Source organism: Xyrauchen texanus, chromosome 4 (genome assembly GCF_025860055.1).
Source record: "Xyrauchen texanus isolate HMW12.3.18 chromosome 4, RBS_HiC_50CHRs, whole genome shotgun sequence".
Taxonomy (NCBI): domain Eukaryota; kingdom Metazoa; phylum Chordata; class Actinopteri; order Cypriniformes; family Catostomidae; genus Xyrauchen; species Xyrauchen texanus.
In genome coordinates this window covers 51,474,174-51,490,958 of record NC_068279.1, presented here as the reverse complement: position 1 = coordinate 51,490,958, position 16,785 = coordinate 51,474,174, and the positions used below count along the sequence as shown (strand labels likewise).

The following is a 16,785-nucleotide window of genomic DNA, read 5'->3' as shown; positions in this document are numbered from 1 at the left end:
ACAAATCACATATTTCTGCACCAGAAAATCGTACAGACTTCTGGGTTGATTTATTTATGACCATAATTTTTGTTCTTTTCAAGTTATAACATGCTATTTGATCTAGTTTTGCCACGGCAAGCACCACTCACATTTTCTTCAGGAAATGTACCTATCTAATTAGTGGTGCTTGCAAAGCATCACTATTGTAATCTCACATACTTATTATTTATTATTGTTCACATACTTATTATCTTATTATTTTTATATCTCTTAACAAAACTTCGCACCTAACTCGTCTCCAAGACCGCTTAGCGAGACCCACCTAATGAGGTGTCAAATCGAACGGCCTATTGAGGACACGTGGTGCTATGACTTTTATAAGTTTATCGGGGTACGGTATTTGCCCCAGGGGCAAAAAAGCAGCCTAAAAATCCCATAGACTTAACATTGAGACAAACTTTGACGCCACAGCTCCAAGCTTAGGATTTCAGAGAAACGCAGTGATTTGCCACATTTGAAGAGGCTGGCAGGCTCTGTAAGAGCATACCTCAATATGGGGTAAAAGTTGCACCCCTGGGGGCAGGAGCTGCCCAAAAATGCCCCAATTGACTTATAATGGTGTAGGACTGCCCATGAAATGAAAAGGCATAGGGATTTGTATTGAACATAGCTCTGGATCACAGTGTCATAGAGACGAGGGGTGGGCTCATTTTACTCAGACGACCAATCAGTCTCTCAGGATCATTGTGAAGCTATCAAGCCACGCCCTAGCAACCATTAAGAGCACCTTAGCAACAAGTCCCATAGACTTCTATTGAAACAGATCAAAGGGATATCTCCGGATAGAAGTGTCATAGAAACACAAGGGTGGTCTCGCTTGACTCGGACAGCAAACAGCCAATCATGCATCAAATCAACACTTCCTAGCCCCTCCCTAGCAACCATTGTCGAAGCACCTTAACAACCAAAATCCATAGAGGGATATCTTCCATTCTGAATGTCACAGAGGCATGGGAGTTGGTTTATATCATTCATACTGACAAGCAGCCTTTGGAGATTCATGATTGGCAGCTGCCAAGCCACTCCCTAGCAACTAAACAGAGTACCCTAGCAACCGCTTAGCAGTAACTATATCTCTGCACCAGAAAATCAGAGAGACTTCTGGGTTGATTTATTTCAATCAGGATGGCAAGGAGACTTGATTAGTATCACTATGGTAACTGCCTAGCAACCAGATGGGGTTACCCTAGCAACCGAGTAACAAATCACATATCTCTGCATCAGAAAACGTAGAGACTTCCGGGTTGACTTATTTCAATCAGGATGGAAAGGAGACTTCATTAGTATCACTATGGTAACTGCCTAGCAACCAGATGGGCTTACCCTAGCAACCGAGTAACAAATCACATATCTCTGCATCACAAAAACATACAGACTTCCGGTTTGACTTATTTCAATCAGGATGGCAAGGACACTTGATTAGTATCACTATGGTAACTGCCTAGCAACCACATGGGGTTACCCTAGCAACCTACTAACAAATCACATATTTCTGCACCAGAACATTATACAGACTTCTGGGTTGATTTATTTATGACCACAATTTCTGTTCTTTTCAAGCAGGCTATTTGATCTAGTTTTGCCACGGCAAGCACCACTCACATTTTCTTCAGGAAATGTACCTATCTAGTTTTTCTTCTTATTATTATATCTCCAGTACAAAACTTCGCACCTAACTCGTCCCAGCACCGCTTGGCGTAGACCCACAAATGAGGTGTCAAATCGAACGGCCTATTGAGGACACGTGTGCTATGACTTTTATAAGCTTATCGGGTACGGTGTTTGCCCCAGGGGCAAAAAGCGACCGAAAAATCCCATAGACTTAACATTGCGTCAAACTTTGACGCGTCACAGCTCCGAGCGAGGATTTCGCAGAAACGTGTGATTTGCCACATTTGAAGAGGCTGGCAGGCTCTGTAAGAGCTTACCTCAATATGGGGTAAATGTTGCACCCCTGGGGGGCAGGAGCTGCCCAAAGTTGCCCCCATTGACTTACAATGGTGTAGGACGGACCATGAAATAGGGATTTTGTATTGAACATAGCTCCGGATCACAGTGTCGTAGAGACAAGGGGCCGGGCTCATTTTACTCAGACGACCAATCAGTCTCTCGGGATCATTGAGAAGCTATCAAGCCACGCCCTAGCAACAATTTAGAGCACCTTAGCAACAACTCCCATAGACTTCTAATGAAAAACATCAAAGGGATATCTCCGGATATAAGCGTCATAGAAACACAAGGGTGGTCTCGCTTTCACTCGGGCAGCAAACAGCCAATCATGAATCACCTCAACACTTCCTAGCCCCTCCCTAGCAACCATTGTCGAGCACCTTAGCAACAAAATCCATAGAGGGATATCTTCCATTATGAATGTCACAGAGGCATGGGAGTTGGTTTATATCATTCATACTGACAAGCAGCCTTTGGACTTTCACGATTGGCCACTGCCAAGCCACTCCCTAGCAACCAAACAGAGTACCCTGTCAACTGTTTAGCTACAACTATATCTCTGCACCAGAAAATCAGAGAGACTTCTGGGTTGATTTATTTCAATCAGGATGGCAAGGACATTTGATAAGAATCGCTACGGTAACTGCCTAGCAACCACATGGGGTTACCCTAGCAACAGAGTAACAAATCACATATCTCTGCATCAGAAAAACGTAGAGACTTCCGGGTTGACTTGTTTCGCTCGGGTGGAAAGAAGCCGCAGATCGTATCACCTCGGTAACTGCATAGCAACCACACGGGCTTACCCTAGCAACCGAGTAACAAATCACATATTTCTGCATCAGAAAATCGTACAGACTTCCGGGTTGATTTATTTACGACCGCGATTTTTGTTCTTTTCGAGTTACAGCATGCTGTTTGACGAGTTTCGCCACGGCAAGCACCACTCACATTTTCTTCAGGAAATGTACCCATCTAGTTATTATTATTTTTATTTTTATATCTCTTAACAAAACTCACAGTGTCATAGAGACAAGGGGCCTGCCTCATTTTACTTAGACGACCAATCAGTCTCTCAGGATCATTGCAAAGCTATCAAGCCACGCCCTAGCAACCATTTAGAGCACCTTAGCAACAAGTCCCATAGACTTCTAATGAAAGAGATCAAAGGGTTATCTCCGGATAGAAGTGTCATACAAACACAAGGGTGGTCTCGTTTGACTCGGGGCAGCAAACAGCCAATCATGAATCACCTCAACACTTCCTAGCCCCTCCCTAGCAACCATTGTCGAGCACCTTAGCAACCAAAATCCATAGAGGGATATCTTCCATTTTGAATGTCACAGAGGCATGGGAGTTGGTTTATATCATTCATACTGACAAGCAGCCTTTGGAATTTCATGATTGGCAGCTGCCAAGCCACTCCCTAGCAACTACACATAGTACCCTAGCAACCGAGTAAGAAATCACATATTTCTGCACCAGAAAATCGTACTGACTTCTGGGTTGATTTATTTCAACCAGGATGGCAAGGAGACTTCATTAGTGTCACTATGGAAACTTCCTAGCAACCAGATGGGGTTACCCTAGCAACCCAGTAACAAATCACATATTTCTGCACCAGAAAATCGTACAGACTTCTGGGTTGATTTATTTATGACCATAATTTTTGTTCTTTTCAAGCATGCTATTTGACGAGTTTTGCCACGGCAAGCACCACTCACATTTTCTTCAGGAAATGTACCTATCTAGTCATTATTATTCTTCCACACAAAAGTTCGGCACGTAACTTGTCCCGCATCTTTTGTCACACACCCCTGAGTGTGGCGTCAAATCAAGCGGCCTATTGAGGAGAGGTGTGGAATGACTTTTATAAGTGATCGGGGGTACGGTATTTGCCCCAGGGGCAAAAAAGCGGCCGGAAAATCCCATAGACTTAACATTGCGACAAACTTTCACGACTCACAGCTCCGAGCGAGAATTTCGCAGAAACGTGTGATTTGCCACATTTGAAGAGGCTGCCAGGCTCTGTAAGAGCATACCTCAAAATGGGGTCAAAGTTGCAACCCTGGGGGGCAGGAGCTGCCCAAAGTTGCCCAAAATTGCCCCCATTGACTTACTATGGTGAAGGACAGCCCATGAAATGAAATGGCATAGGGATTTTGTAGTGAACATAGCTCTGGATCACAGTGTCATAGAGACAAGGGGGCGGGCTCATTTTACACAGACGACCAATCAGTCTCTCAGGATCATTGTGAAGCTATCAAGCCATGCCCTAGCAACCATTTACAGCACCTTAGCAACAAGTCCCATAGACTTCTAATGAAAGATATCAAAGGGATATCTCCGGATAGAAGTATCATAGAAACACAAGGGTGGTCTCGTTTGACTCGGGGCAGCAAACAGCCAATCATGAATCACCTCAACACTTCCTAGCCCCTCCCTAGCAACCATTGTCGAGCACCTTAGCAACCAAAATCCATAGAGGGATATCTTCCATTCTGAATGTCACAGAGGCATGGGAGTTTGTTTATATCATTCATACTTACAAGCAGCCTTTGGAGTTTCATGAATGGCAGTTGCCAAGCCACTCCCTAGCAACTAAACAGAGTACCCTAGCAACCGGGTAACAAATCACATATCCCTACACCAGAAAATCGCAGAGAATTCTGGGTTGATTTATTTCAATCAGGATGGAAAGGAGCCTTGTATTGTATTACCTTGGTAACTGCCTAGCAACCACATGGGGTTACCCTAGCAACCGAGTAACAAATCACATAACTCTGCACCAGAAAATAGTAGAGACTTCCGGGTTGACTTATTTCACTCAGGATGGAGAGGAGCCATGTATTGTATTACCTTCGTACCTGCATAGCAACCAGATGTGGTTACCCTAGCAACCAAGCAACAACTCACATATCTCTGCATCAGAAAAATGTAGAGACTTCTGGGTTGGTTTATTTCAATCAGGATGGCAAGGAGACTTGATAAGTATCACTATGGTAACTGCCTAGCAACCATATGGGGTTACCCTAGCAACCGAGTAACAAATCACATATCTCTGCACCAGAAAATCGTACAGACTTCTGGGTTGATTTATTTCAATCAGGATGGCAAGGAGATTTGATAAGTATCACTATGGTAACTGCCTAGCAACCAGATGGGGTTACCCTAGCAACCGAGTAACAAATCACATATCTCTGCATCAGAAAAACATAGAGATTTCTGGGTTGATTTATTTCAATCAGGATGGCAAGGAGACTTGATTAGTATCACTATGGTAACTGCCTAGCAACCAGATGGGGTTACCCAAGCAACTGAGTGACAAATCACATATTTCTGCACCAGAAAATCATACAGACTTCTGGGTTGATTTATTTATGACCATAATTTTTGCTCTTTTCAAGTTATAACATGCTGTTTGACGAGTTTTGCCACGGCAAGCACCACTCACATTTTCTTCAGGAAATGTACCCATCTAGTTAAGTTGGCTTGTGAGAGCCAACTTACTGAAATCCTACTTAAACTTATTATTATTCCGATTCTTCTTAGCGGTGAAATTTCTATATCTATCTCCTCCTAGAGCTTTAACTCCACATACTCCAAACTCGGCACAGACACTCAAACTGTTCTGACTCGAGTTGCTATATCTTTTCTAACTGATCGGACTTACGGTTTTCCTAAAATGACGATCAAACTCGGAAAAAACTCCCATTGACTTAACATTGCTGGAATGTTCAGAAATTTAAATCTCAACTGACATTTTCACACACACAGACAAAAAGGGCCTGTCAGCCCTGCATCTCTCCCTCTCTCTCCCTCAGAGGATTTATTTTATCAAGCAGCCAAAAAGTAATGACCTAAAATCTTCATAGCCACACGCTAAAACATGCTAAAAACATGCTTAGCATCATGCTAACACATGCTTAGCATTGACTAGCCAAGTGTTAAAACAAGCTAAAAATGTGCTTAGCATCATGCTAAAATCGCCTAGCGAAGTGCTAAAACATGCTAAAAACGTCGTTAGCATCATGCTAACACAAGCTAGCATCGCCTAGCGAAGGGCTAAAACATGCTAAAAGCGTCTTAGCATACGCCTAGCGAAGTGCTAAAAAATGTTAAAACGTGCTTAAAACGTCGCTAGCATCATGCTAACACATGCTAGCATCGCCTAGCGAGTGCTAAAACATGCTAAAAGCGTGCTAGCATCATGCTAACACATGCTAGCATCGCCTAGCTGAAGTGCTAAAAATGCTAAAAGCGTGTTAGCATCATGCTAACACATGCTAGCATCGCCTAGCCGAGTCGCTAAAACATGCTAAAAGCGTCTTAAGCATCATGCTAACACATGTTAACATCGCCTAGCGAAGTGTGAAAACATGCTGAAAGCGTGTTAGCATCATGATAACACATGCTTAGCATCGTCTAGCGAAGTGCTAAAAAATCTAAAAGCGTGATACCATCATGCTAACACATGTTAGCATCAGCCTAACGAAGTGCTAAAATATGCTAAAAGCGTGTTAGCATCATGCTAACACATGCTAGCATCATCTAGCTAATTGCTAAAACATGATAAAACGTGCTAGCATCATGCTAACACATGCTAGCATTGCCTAGCGAAGTGCTAAAACATGCTAAAAACGTGTTAGCATCATGCTAACTGAGGGTCAATATCTATCTATCTATCTATTTGAGGGTCAATATCTATCTATCTATCTATCTATCTGAGGGTAAATATCTATCTCTCTCTCTATCTATCTATCTATCTGAGGGTAAATATCTATCTATCTATCTATCTATCTATCTATCTGTGTCTATCTATCTATCTATCTATCTATCTATCTATCTATCTATCTATCTATCTATCTATCTATCTAGCAACTAAGTTAAACTTTAAACGACTTTAAACTACAAACTACTTTAAACTTTAAACTAATTTAAACTACAAACTACTTTAAACTAATTTAAACTTTAAACTCATTTAAACTATAAACTACTTTAAACTTCAAACTACTTTAAACTATAAACTACTTTAAACTACTTTAAACTAATTTAAACTTCAAACTACTTTAAACTTCTTCAAACTTTCTGGTCTAAACTTTCACAAGCCAACTTAAAGTTTGTCTCGACTAACTTTTTCTAGTTATTCTTCCGCTTCTTATTCTTCTTAGCGGTGAAATTTCGGTATCTAACTCCTCCTAGAGCTTTTAAGCTACAGGTACCAAACTCGGCACAGACTTTCAGACTAATCCCGAATAGTGTGCTATATCTTTTCTAACTGATGGACTTACGGTTTTCCTAAAAATTACGATAAAACTCGGAAAAAACTCCCATTGACTTAACATTGCGGAATGTTCAGATATTTAAATCCCAACTGACATTTTCACACACACAGACAAAAAGGTCCTGTCAGCCCTGCATCTCTCCCTCTCTCTCTCCCTCAGAGGATTTATTTTATCAAGCAGCCAAAAAGTAATGACCTAAAATCTTCATAGCCACACGCTAAAACATGCTAAAAACGTGCTAGCATCATGCTAACACATGCTAGCATTGACTAGTGAAGTGCTAAAACAAGCTAAAAATGTGCTAGCATCATGCTAAAATTGCCTAGCGAAGTGCTAAAACGTGCTAACATCATGTTAACACATGTTAGCATCGCCTAGCGAAGTGCTAAAACATGCTAAAAATGTGCTAGCATCGCCTAACGAAGTGCAAAAAAAGGCTAAAAACGTGCTAGCATCATGCTAACACATGCTAGCATCGCCTAGCGAAGTGCTAAAAATGCTAAAAACGTGCTAGCATCATGATAACACATGCTAGCATCGCCTAGCGAAGTGCTAAAAATGCTAAAAACGTGCTAGCATCATGATAACACATGCTAGCATCGCTTAGCGAAGTGCTAAAAGATGCTAAAAATGTGCTAGCATCATGCTAACACATGCTACCATCGCCTAGCGAAGTGCTAAAAGATGCTAAAAATGTGCTAGCATCATGCTAACACATGCTAGCATAGCCTAGTGAAGTGCTAAAACATGCTAAAAACGTGCTAGCATCATGCTAACACATGCTAGCATCGCCTAGCGGAGTTTTAAAACATGCTAAAAACGTGCTAAAATCATGCTAATACATGTTAGCATTGCCTAGCGAAGTGCCAAAAATGCTAAAAACGTGTTAGCATCATGATAACACATGCTAGCATCGCCTAGCGAAGTGCTAAAACATGCTAAAAACGTGCTAGCATCATGTTAACATATATTAGCATCGCCTAGCGAAGTGCTAAAACATGCTAAAAACGTGCTAGCATAATGCTAACACATGCTAGCATTGCCTAGCGGAGTGCTAAAACATGCTAAAAACATGCTAGCCTCGTGCTAAAACATGCTAAAACGTGTCTATCTATCTATCCATCTATCTATCTATCAACTAAGTTAAATTTTAAACTACTTTAAACTACAAACTACTTTAAACTTTAAACTAATTTAAACTGCAAACTTATTAAAACTTTAAACTAATTTAAACTATAAACTACTTTAAACTTCAAACTACTTTAAACTATAAACTACTTTAAACTAATTTAAACTTCAAACTACTTTAAACCTCTTCAAACTTTCTGGTCCAAACTTTCACAAGCCAACTTAAAGTTTGTCTCGACGAACTTTTTTTCTAGTTTCCTTTTGAAAGGACATATTTGTATAAAGGGGATAGCAATTTATTGGCTAGTAGAAGACAAAAATAAATGGAAAATAAAACATCACTCACATATCCCTACCTGCTTTATTATTTTAAGCTGTTTTTCTTATATTTTCCTCTTTGCAAATATTGCAGATAAGCGCAAAAATGGACACAAGTCACTCTTTTCATGTTTGTTGAAGGTTTGTGAATTAATTTTCTTGTATCGTAATTTTAGGGCGAACCGTTTGAAATGGACTACGCTAAAGACAGCTGTAACGGGGTCCACTGTTTTGAGATTTGTCCACTAAAAACACATTCAGCATTTGGCTCATGTACCAGTTCAGCAGAGTGCTATATATAATTGCACAATCGGAACATTTAAAAAAGCGAATACATGAACATGCACAAGAACTTAACAAGAATAAAATTCTTCAGTGTGGCTGATATCAACATGAGGGAGACATGTATGAGAAGCACACACATTTAGAGCCGTGTCCACCTGGTATTAAGATCGGGTGATCCAATCACATGTGGTCAGGTGAGACACATCGCTGTTTACACGTGGATGCTTAAATGCGTCTCCTGTGACCACTTGTGATCGGATTTGGATGTTTCATGATGACATAAATGTTGTGTTCTTCTGTGCATACTGGACAGTAGGTGGCGGTAGAGGTTCGGGATATGTGAATATTGAGAATAGGGGAATAAGAGAAGTGAAGCGTTGCACGAGCTACTATCTGTGCTGTACTAGTTTGCTACTGATACTGTTCATTAAAGAATTCCTTATTTAAGAATCTCCTTCATTCTTTCTTACTAAGGATATAACAAATTGGCGACGAGGTACTTTTTTTTTGACGATGGCAGCTGTTTCTACATTTCCCACGCCATTTTTGCCATGTCCTGGAGAACCAACTATTCCTTTCGGCACGTGGCTACGGATGTTCTGGAATTATTTGCTGGTTGTGGTGCATCTGGAGATGCATGGCCGGTCGAGCGCAAACGAGCACTACTGCTACATTGTCTGGGGACTGAAGGACAAAGATTGTTCTATTCCTTGCCGAATCCAGGTGATTCGATGGAAGATGCGATTGCGGCCTTGGAAGCGCATTTTACCCCCCGACGGAACATAGTGGCTAAGCGCCACGCTTTCAGGAAACGTGTTCAGGCACCAGGGGAAACTATAATTCAGTACGTAGCTGCTTTACGGGACTTAGCAGTTACTTGTGACTTTGCAGCTACTCTGGACGAAATGTTGCGTGACCAGTTGGTGGAGCATGTGTCCAGTCATCAGATTTGTGAGAGACTGCTTTTGGAATCTGATTTGACTCTGGAAAAAGCCATTACTATTGCCACCCAAACAGAAGCTGCTGGTGAACAAGCCAAATTATTATCAAATACTCGTTCTATTCCTGTGCAAGTAATACATGCAAAGCCTTCACCTGCAGCTGGACGTTTCCGTCGTAGACCACCTTTTAAGCCACCGTCTACAAAGCGTTCTTCAAAGCCTTCGTCAACTACTGCACCTGCTTCGTCCTCTCGTGAATGCTATCGCTGTGGATCTCAGAAACACCTTGCAAATGATAGTAGTTGTCCTGCTGTATCGGCACAGTGTAATAACTGTCAAAAGATGGGACATTATTCGCGGGTGTGTCATTCGGGACAAGCTTGCTCAGTGCGTGAAATTGACTTGCCTGAAGTTCAGATTCTTTATATGCATGACTCACTAATGGATAAAATTCGGTGCACTACTCTTATTGCAACCACAACTACATCTGTGCCTATCGAGCTTATCGTGGATTCTGGGTCATCTGTTTCTATCTTGCTGAAAATTGTGTATGACACACACTTCAAAGAAGACGCTTTGCTGCCACCTTCATTGAAACTAGTGACATATTCTTGTGCTCCGATTCCTATACTTGGCTGCTTACCTGTCACTGTCTCTAAGGATGACGTCACCTGCTCTATGTCATTCTTCGTGGTGGAATCTGGCACAGCTCTCCACTTTCTGGGTCATATGGTGAACGCGCAAGGAATTCAACATGATGAGGATCACCTTTCTGCCATTCTTCATGCACCAGCTCCAAAAGATGCTCCTCAACTCCGTACTTTCATCGGGCTACTATCGTGGTACAATAACTTTATTCCTCACTTTGCCACTGTAGTTGAACCTCTGCGTGCGTGCATCAGGCAGGGCTCAGATTTCGTCTGGTCGGAGGAAGCTCAGCAATGCTTTGATGCTGTAAAAAAGTTGCTCATTGACAGTCCTGCACTTTCATTGTTCGACCCAGATTTGCCTACGGTGGTATCTACAGATGCCTCTGACTATGGTCTGGGCGATGTTCTTGCTCAAGTTCATGAGAACAAGACTGAGCGCATTGTCGCTTTTAGCGTCCGGACATTGTCACCTGCTGAGCGCAAGTACTCAACTATTGAAAAGGAAGCACTTGCATGTGTATGGGCCGTTGAAAAGTGGCGAACCTACTTGTGGGGTCGTAAATTCCTCCTGCGGATGGACCACCAAGCGTTAACTGTGCTCCTCTCATCCAAAGGTACTGATCGCGCCGGAATGCGCATTGCGCGCTGGGCAGCGCGGTTACTGTGCTTTAACTATGATGTGATGTACCGGCCTGGGGCTCAAAATTGCACTGCTGACTGTCTGTCTCGTCTGCCTTTACCTGCTTCGGATGAAGACTGCATGAATGCTGAACCTGAGTTTGTGGCGTTTATGTCTCCTGCAATGTCAGCTCTGTCACCTGCTGAGTTTGGCTCTGCTTCCGCGACGTGCTCTGAACTGAGTGCATTACGCACACAAATTGCTTGCGGTTGGCCTTCCTCTTCAACTTCTGTGGATAATATGCTACGTCCTTACTTCAAACTACGTGATGAACTGAGTGTGCAGCACGATTATGTGTTCAGAGGATCATGTCTGGTTGTACCTGTCGCGCTGAGGCACACATTGGTGAGGTTAGCTCATGAAGGCCACCAGGGAATTGTGCGCACAAAACAATGCCTTCGTGAACAGTACTGGTGGCCAGGCATAGATTGTCTGGTTAAAGAGCATATACAGACCTGTCAAATGTGTCTGTCCTCTGACAAGACTGCCAACACCTCTGCTGCGCCGCTGCAGCCAGTGCCTTTTCCGTCTGTACCGTGGGAAAAGGTAGCTATAGATGTGGTTGGTCCATTTGAAACCGCTGTATGGGACTGTCGTTATCGCTGACATTGATTGATTATCACAGTAAGTGGCCTGAAGTCGCTTTCACCGCTTCGTCACTACTCGCAATGTTACCACCTTCTTGTCATCTGTGTTTAGTAGATCACGGGAATCCATGTACTCTCGTGTCTGATAATGGAGCACAATTTACGTCAGCAGAATTTGCTATGTTCCTAAAAGAGAGAAACATTCAACACATACGTACTTCTTTGTACCACCCTGCCGCGAATGGAGCTGTCGAACGATTTCATCGGCGTGTTGAAAGGCTGCATTCAGTCTGCTGTTCTGGATACGAAGCCGTGGAAACCTGCAGTCACGGAATTTCTCCAAGTGTATCGTGCTACACCACATTCTGCCACAGGACTATCCCCATTTGAGTTGCTTCATGGCAGAAGGATGCTGAACGCGTCTTAATGTTCTTCCTCCTCGCACAACGCGTCAGGATGCGCCTGCGCTTCTGCAGCGAGTTTCTTTGAAACAAAAGAAAATGAAAGCATACACTGACTCCAGACGTGTAGCTCACACTCCTGATTTCAAAGTGGAGATTGGGTGCGTGTGCGCATTCCAACTCATGTTCCGAAAGCGCATCCGAGGTTTTCCAACCCACGTCAAATTGTGCGTAAACTGGGTGCGTGTACTTACATGTTATCAGACGGGAAGAACTGGCATGCTTCCCACCTGGCTCGTTCTGTTGCACCTGTTTCGGAGACTACTGACATGGATGCTGTGGACTTGTCATTTCAGTTTCATCCTCCTCTGGCGCCTCAAGTTCCCGAAACTCTTCAAAGGGTGTCTACCCATGTGAGACGACCTCCTCGTTGGCTGGAAGACTGTGTTACTTAGTCACCTTGCATTGCGTGACTATATAAGGATGAGTAATTCATTAAGTCATCTTGTTGTTGATTTTAATATGAATACTACATTCTTAGAATTTTAGTAAAACTTATTTTTGTTCTTTAGCCTGATTGAGTTAAGTAATTATGTTACATAACAAAGTGAATGCTTTGGTAATTTGGTAACTTTGTTATGGAGTTTCTTTTGTTCTTAAATATCTGTGTAGACAGGTTGCTTTAAGTGATGGGGGAATATGTTGTGTTCTTCTGTGCATACTGGACAGTAGGTGGCGGTAGAGGTTCGGGATATGTGAATATTGAGAATAGGGGAATAAGAGAAGTGAAGCGTTGCACGAGCTACTATCTGTGCTGTACTAGTTTGCTACTGATACTGTTTATTAAAGAATTCCTTATTTAAGAATCTCCTTCATTCTTTCTTACTAAGGATATAACAATAAATCAATCACTTTGTTACTGCATGATAATAAACTGCAGAAAAGACAAAAAGTATGAAAATAAAGGTGCGCTCCCAGATCCAGCTGAAATTTTATCAAAGCCCAAAATCAACACTTAGAGCAGAATTGTCCGTTATTTCGTTTATTACCTGTATTAACCTGGTGCAGATGTTTGTGCTTCTCATAAGTGTCCATGCATGTTGATATCTGCTGTCCAGGACGCATTCAGGACAGATTAGCGTTTACACCTCAAATGCGGCTACATGCGTTTTTGACCACATTCATGTTTTGTGATCCGATCAAAAAATGTTTTAGACCCCGTTTAGACCTGTATTTAGCGCTGACCACATCTGATCTGATCACCAAAAACGCATCTGAATATCTGGTGGAAACAGGGTCATAGAATCTCAGTTACAAGTAAGCTAATGTTTCATTAATGGTTCAGTTTAAAAAATAAATAAAGACTAACTGGTAATGTGTCAAAATACATATACATATATATGCACAAGCAGGCATTAAGAAATACTGCACAATTCAGAAACAAAATGTGATTGATATATGACAAATTACATTAGACATTTTTGCTGATAAAAATTTTCCAATTTTTTTCTCCAGTTAACGTAACAGGTGGAATCAAAAAACATCAGTCCTGACTGATCACCTTTATGAGCATCTAATAAAGAAAATTCTGTTCAACTCTTTACACTTTTATTAGTCATATATATATATATGACTAATATATATATATATATATATATATATATATATATATATATATACACACTCACCTAAAGGATTATTAGGAACACCATACTAATACTGTGTTTGACCCCTTTCACCTTCAGAACTGCCTTAATTCTACGTGGCATTGATTCAACAAGGTGCTGAAAGCATTCTTTTGAAATGTTGGCCCATATTGATAGGATAGCATCTTGCAGTTGATGGAGATTTGTGGGATGCACATCCAGGGCACGAAGCTCCCGTTCCACCACATCCCAAAGATGCTCTATTGGGTTGAGATCTGGTGACTGGGGGGCCATTTTAGTACAGTGAACTCATTGTCATGTTCAAGAAACCAATTTGAAATGATTCGAGCTTTGTGACATGGTGCATTATCCTGCTGGAATTAGCCATCAGAAGATGGGTACATGGTGGCCATAAAGGGATGGACATGGTCAGAAACAATGCTCAGGTAGGCCGTGGCATTTAAATGATGCCCAATTGGCACTAAGGGGCCTAAAGTGTGCCAAGAATACATCCCCCACACCATTACACCACCACCACCAGCCAGCACAGTGGTAACAAGGCATGATGGATCCATGTTCTCATTCTGTTTACGCCAAATTCTGACTCTACCATCTGAATGTCTCAACAGAAATCGAGACTCATCAGACCAGGCAACATTTTTCAGTCTTCAACTGTCCAATTTTGGTGAGCTCTTGCAAATTGTAGCCTCTTTTTCCTATTTGTAGTGGAGATGAGTGGTACCTGGTGGGGTCTTCTGCTGTTGTAGCCCATCCGCCTCAAGGTTGTGCGTGTTGTGGCTTCACAAATGCTTTGCTGCATACCTCGGTTGTAACGAGTGGTTATTTCAGGCAAAGTTGCTCTTCTATCAGCTTGAATCAGTCGGCCCATTCTCCTCTGACCTCTAGCATCAACAAGGCATTTTCAGCCCACAGGACTGCCGCATACTGGATGTTTTTCCTTTTCACGCCATTCTTTGTAAACCCTAGAAATGGTTGTGCATGAAAATCCCAGTAACTGAGCAGATTGTGAAATACTCAGACTGGCCCGTCTGGCACCAACAACCATGCCACGCTCAAAATTGCTTAAATCACCTTTCTTTCCCATTCTGACATTCAGTTTGGAGTTCAGGAGATTGTCTTGACCAGGACCACACCCCTAAATGCATTGAAGCAACTGCCATGTGATTGGTTGATTAGATAATTGCATTAATGAGAAATTGAACAGGTGTTCCTAATAATCCTTTAGGTGAGTGTATATATAGGGACTATTAATCAAACTTTCATGACATTCTACTATTTGAATGTATAATACGTTTTAACTAATGATCTGTTTATTACTGTATAATGTTATAATGCTTGTTAATGTTATCCATGTAAGTTATTATAAACTGTTCCATTTTTCTAAAGCCATAATTTCTGGATCAATTGAATAATCAGTCTGTTATTATTTTCACTATTATTGCAAAGGACAATTCTAACCTAACCTGACCTATTTTTCTTTCTTCACAGGTAGAACTTTTTCAGACAAAGTAGATCGCTTAAAATTGGCTGAAATTGTGAAACAGGCCATTGAAGAGAAGACAAATTTACAAGACTCCCAATAGCAAGTGCTGGAGTTCTATTTCCTTTTGTACTTTTTTATTATAACTGCAAAACGTGTTTTTGTATTAAATTGCAGACTTTTTCCATGGTCATGCTGCAGTTTGTTGTATATATGTAGAAACCAAGTTGTTGTTGTTGTTGTTGTTGTTGTTGTTGTTGTTGTTGTTGTTGTTGTTGTTGGTGGTGGTGGTGGTGGTATTTGTTCTGTCTATAAATTACAGTAAAGAAATGTCTTTTAAAAATACAGTATTTTCTTTTCTTAAAATTTAGACAAATTGGAAATCCAATCAGTTTTTTCCTGCTGAAATGGAAGGGATTTCACACAATATCTATTTTAGATTTAATTTATTGCCTCAACTTTACTATTGTTTGAGGGATTCAATGGTATTTACTAGGGGTATGCTGCCATTTATCTATTATCTGTATCTTTTGCTATGGCAAATTATCTGAATCTGGCTGGAATCCGATGTGGATTAAACTGGAAGTTTGTCAAAACTAGATGGAAAAAAATATAAGTACATTTTGAAAGTAACTATTACATTTATATTTTCTATGAATAAAACATACTTTTGATTACTATTCATTAAATATTAATAATAAGAATAATTATTATTATTTAATTATATTATTATTGTATTTTTTTTATTACCAGATTAATCTGAATATGTAGGCTACATTAACTGTGGAATATGTTGTTAACTGTGGTTTCTCGTATTTCAGACATTAATATCTGTTTGTTTTCGTTTTTCTTCTGTGCATGTATAATAATGTTATTCTGGAGGCACGAAGGTGTCAAGCAATTGTGAAATGCCAAACACACATTATGCAGTGAATATTAAATACAAACAATAAAATTTTTTGAATAAATCAATATAGCCTACAAACGGGTAAAAGCCCCATAAGTGTATCAGAAAGTTTTTCTATACACTCGAGGCTGATTTTGTGCACACGTATTTTAATGTAGAGGACATTTAGTTAAAATACATGTGCAGATTTAGAGAAATGCAGTGGAATTAATGGCAAGAGTGAGCCTCTCTAGCATTTCCATAAGAAAAGAGCAGGAAAAGGATGAGCATGTTTTAGTCCTCAAATAAAGTGTGCAGGAATATTCTGAATATATGTACTATATTGAGCATTTAAACGGTTTTGATTAAAGTGTAAAATAACAAAGGCTTAACCAGATAAGTTCCTTAATCAGTGATGTGAATATAACTGTGGTCAATGTTAAGAGTTGGACAGACGAACTCATGTGAAATCATCTCTTCAGATCA

The 16,785-nt window shown here is 40.9% G+C and overlaps 1 protein-coding gene across 2 annotated transcripts in view; it reads left to right on the top strand.

The window, feature by feature from the left end:
- LOC127643015 (MAP kinase-activated protein kinase 5) overlaps window positions 1–16,351 on the top strand; it is a 226,065-nt gene extending 209,714 nt beyond the window's left edge. For both annotated transcript variants that reach the window (XM_052125531.1, XM_052125535.1), the window contains one exon: window positions 15,422–16,351. In XM_052125531.1, coding sequence (XP_051981491.1) covers window positions 15,422–15,516 — 95 coding nt within the window. In that variant the 3' untranslated portion in view covers window positions 15,517–16,351. The remainder of the gene's footprint in view (window positions 1–15,421) is intronic.
- The last annotated feature ends 434 nt before the right edge of the window (window positions 16,352–16,785 follow it).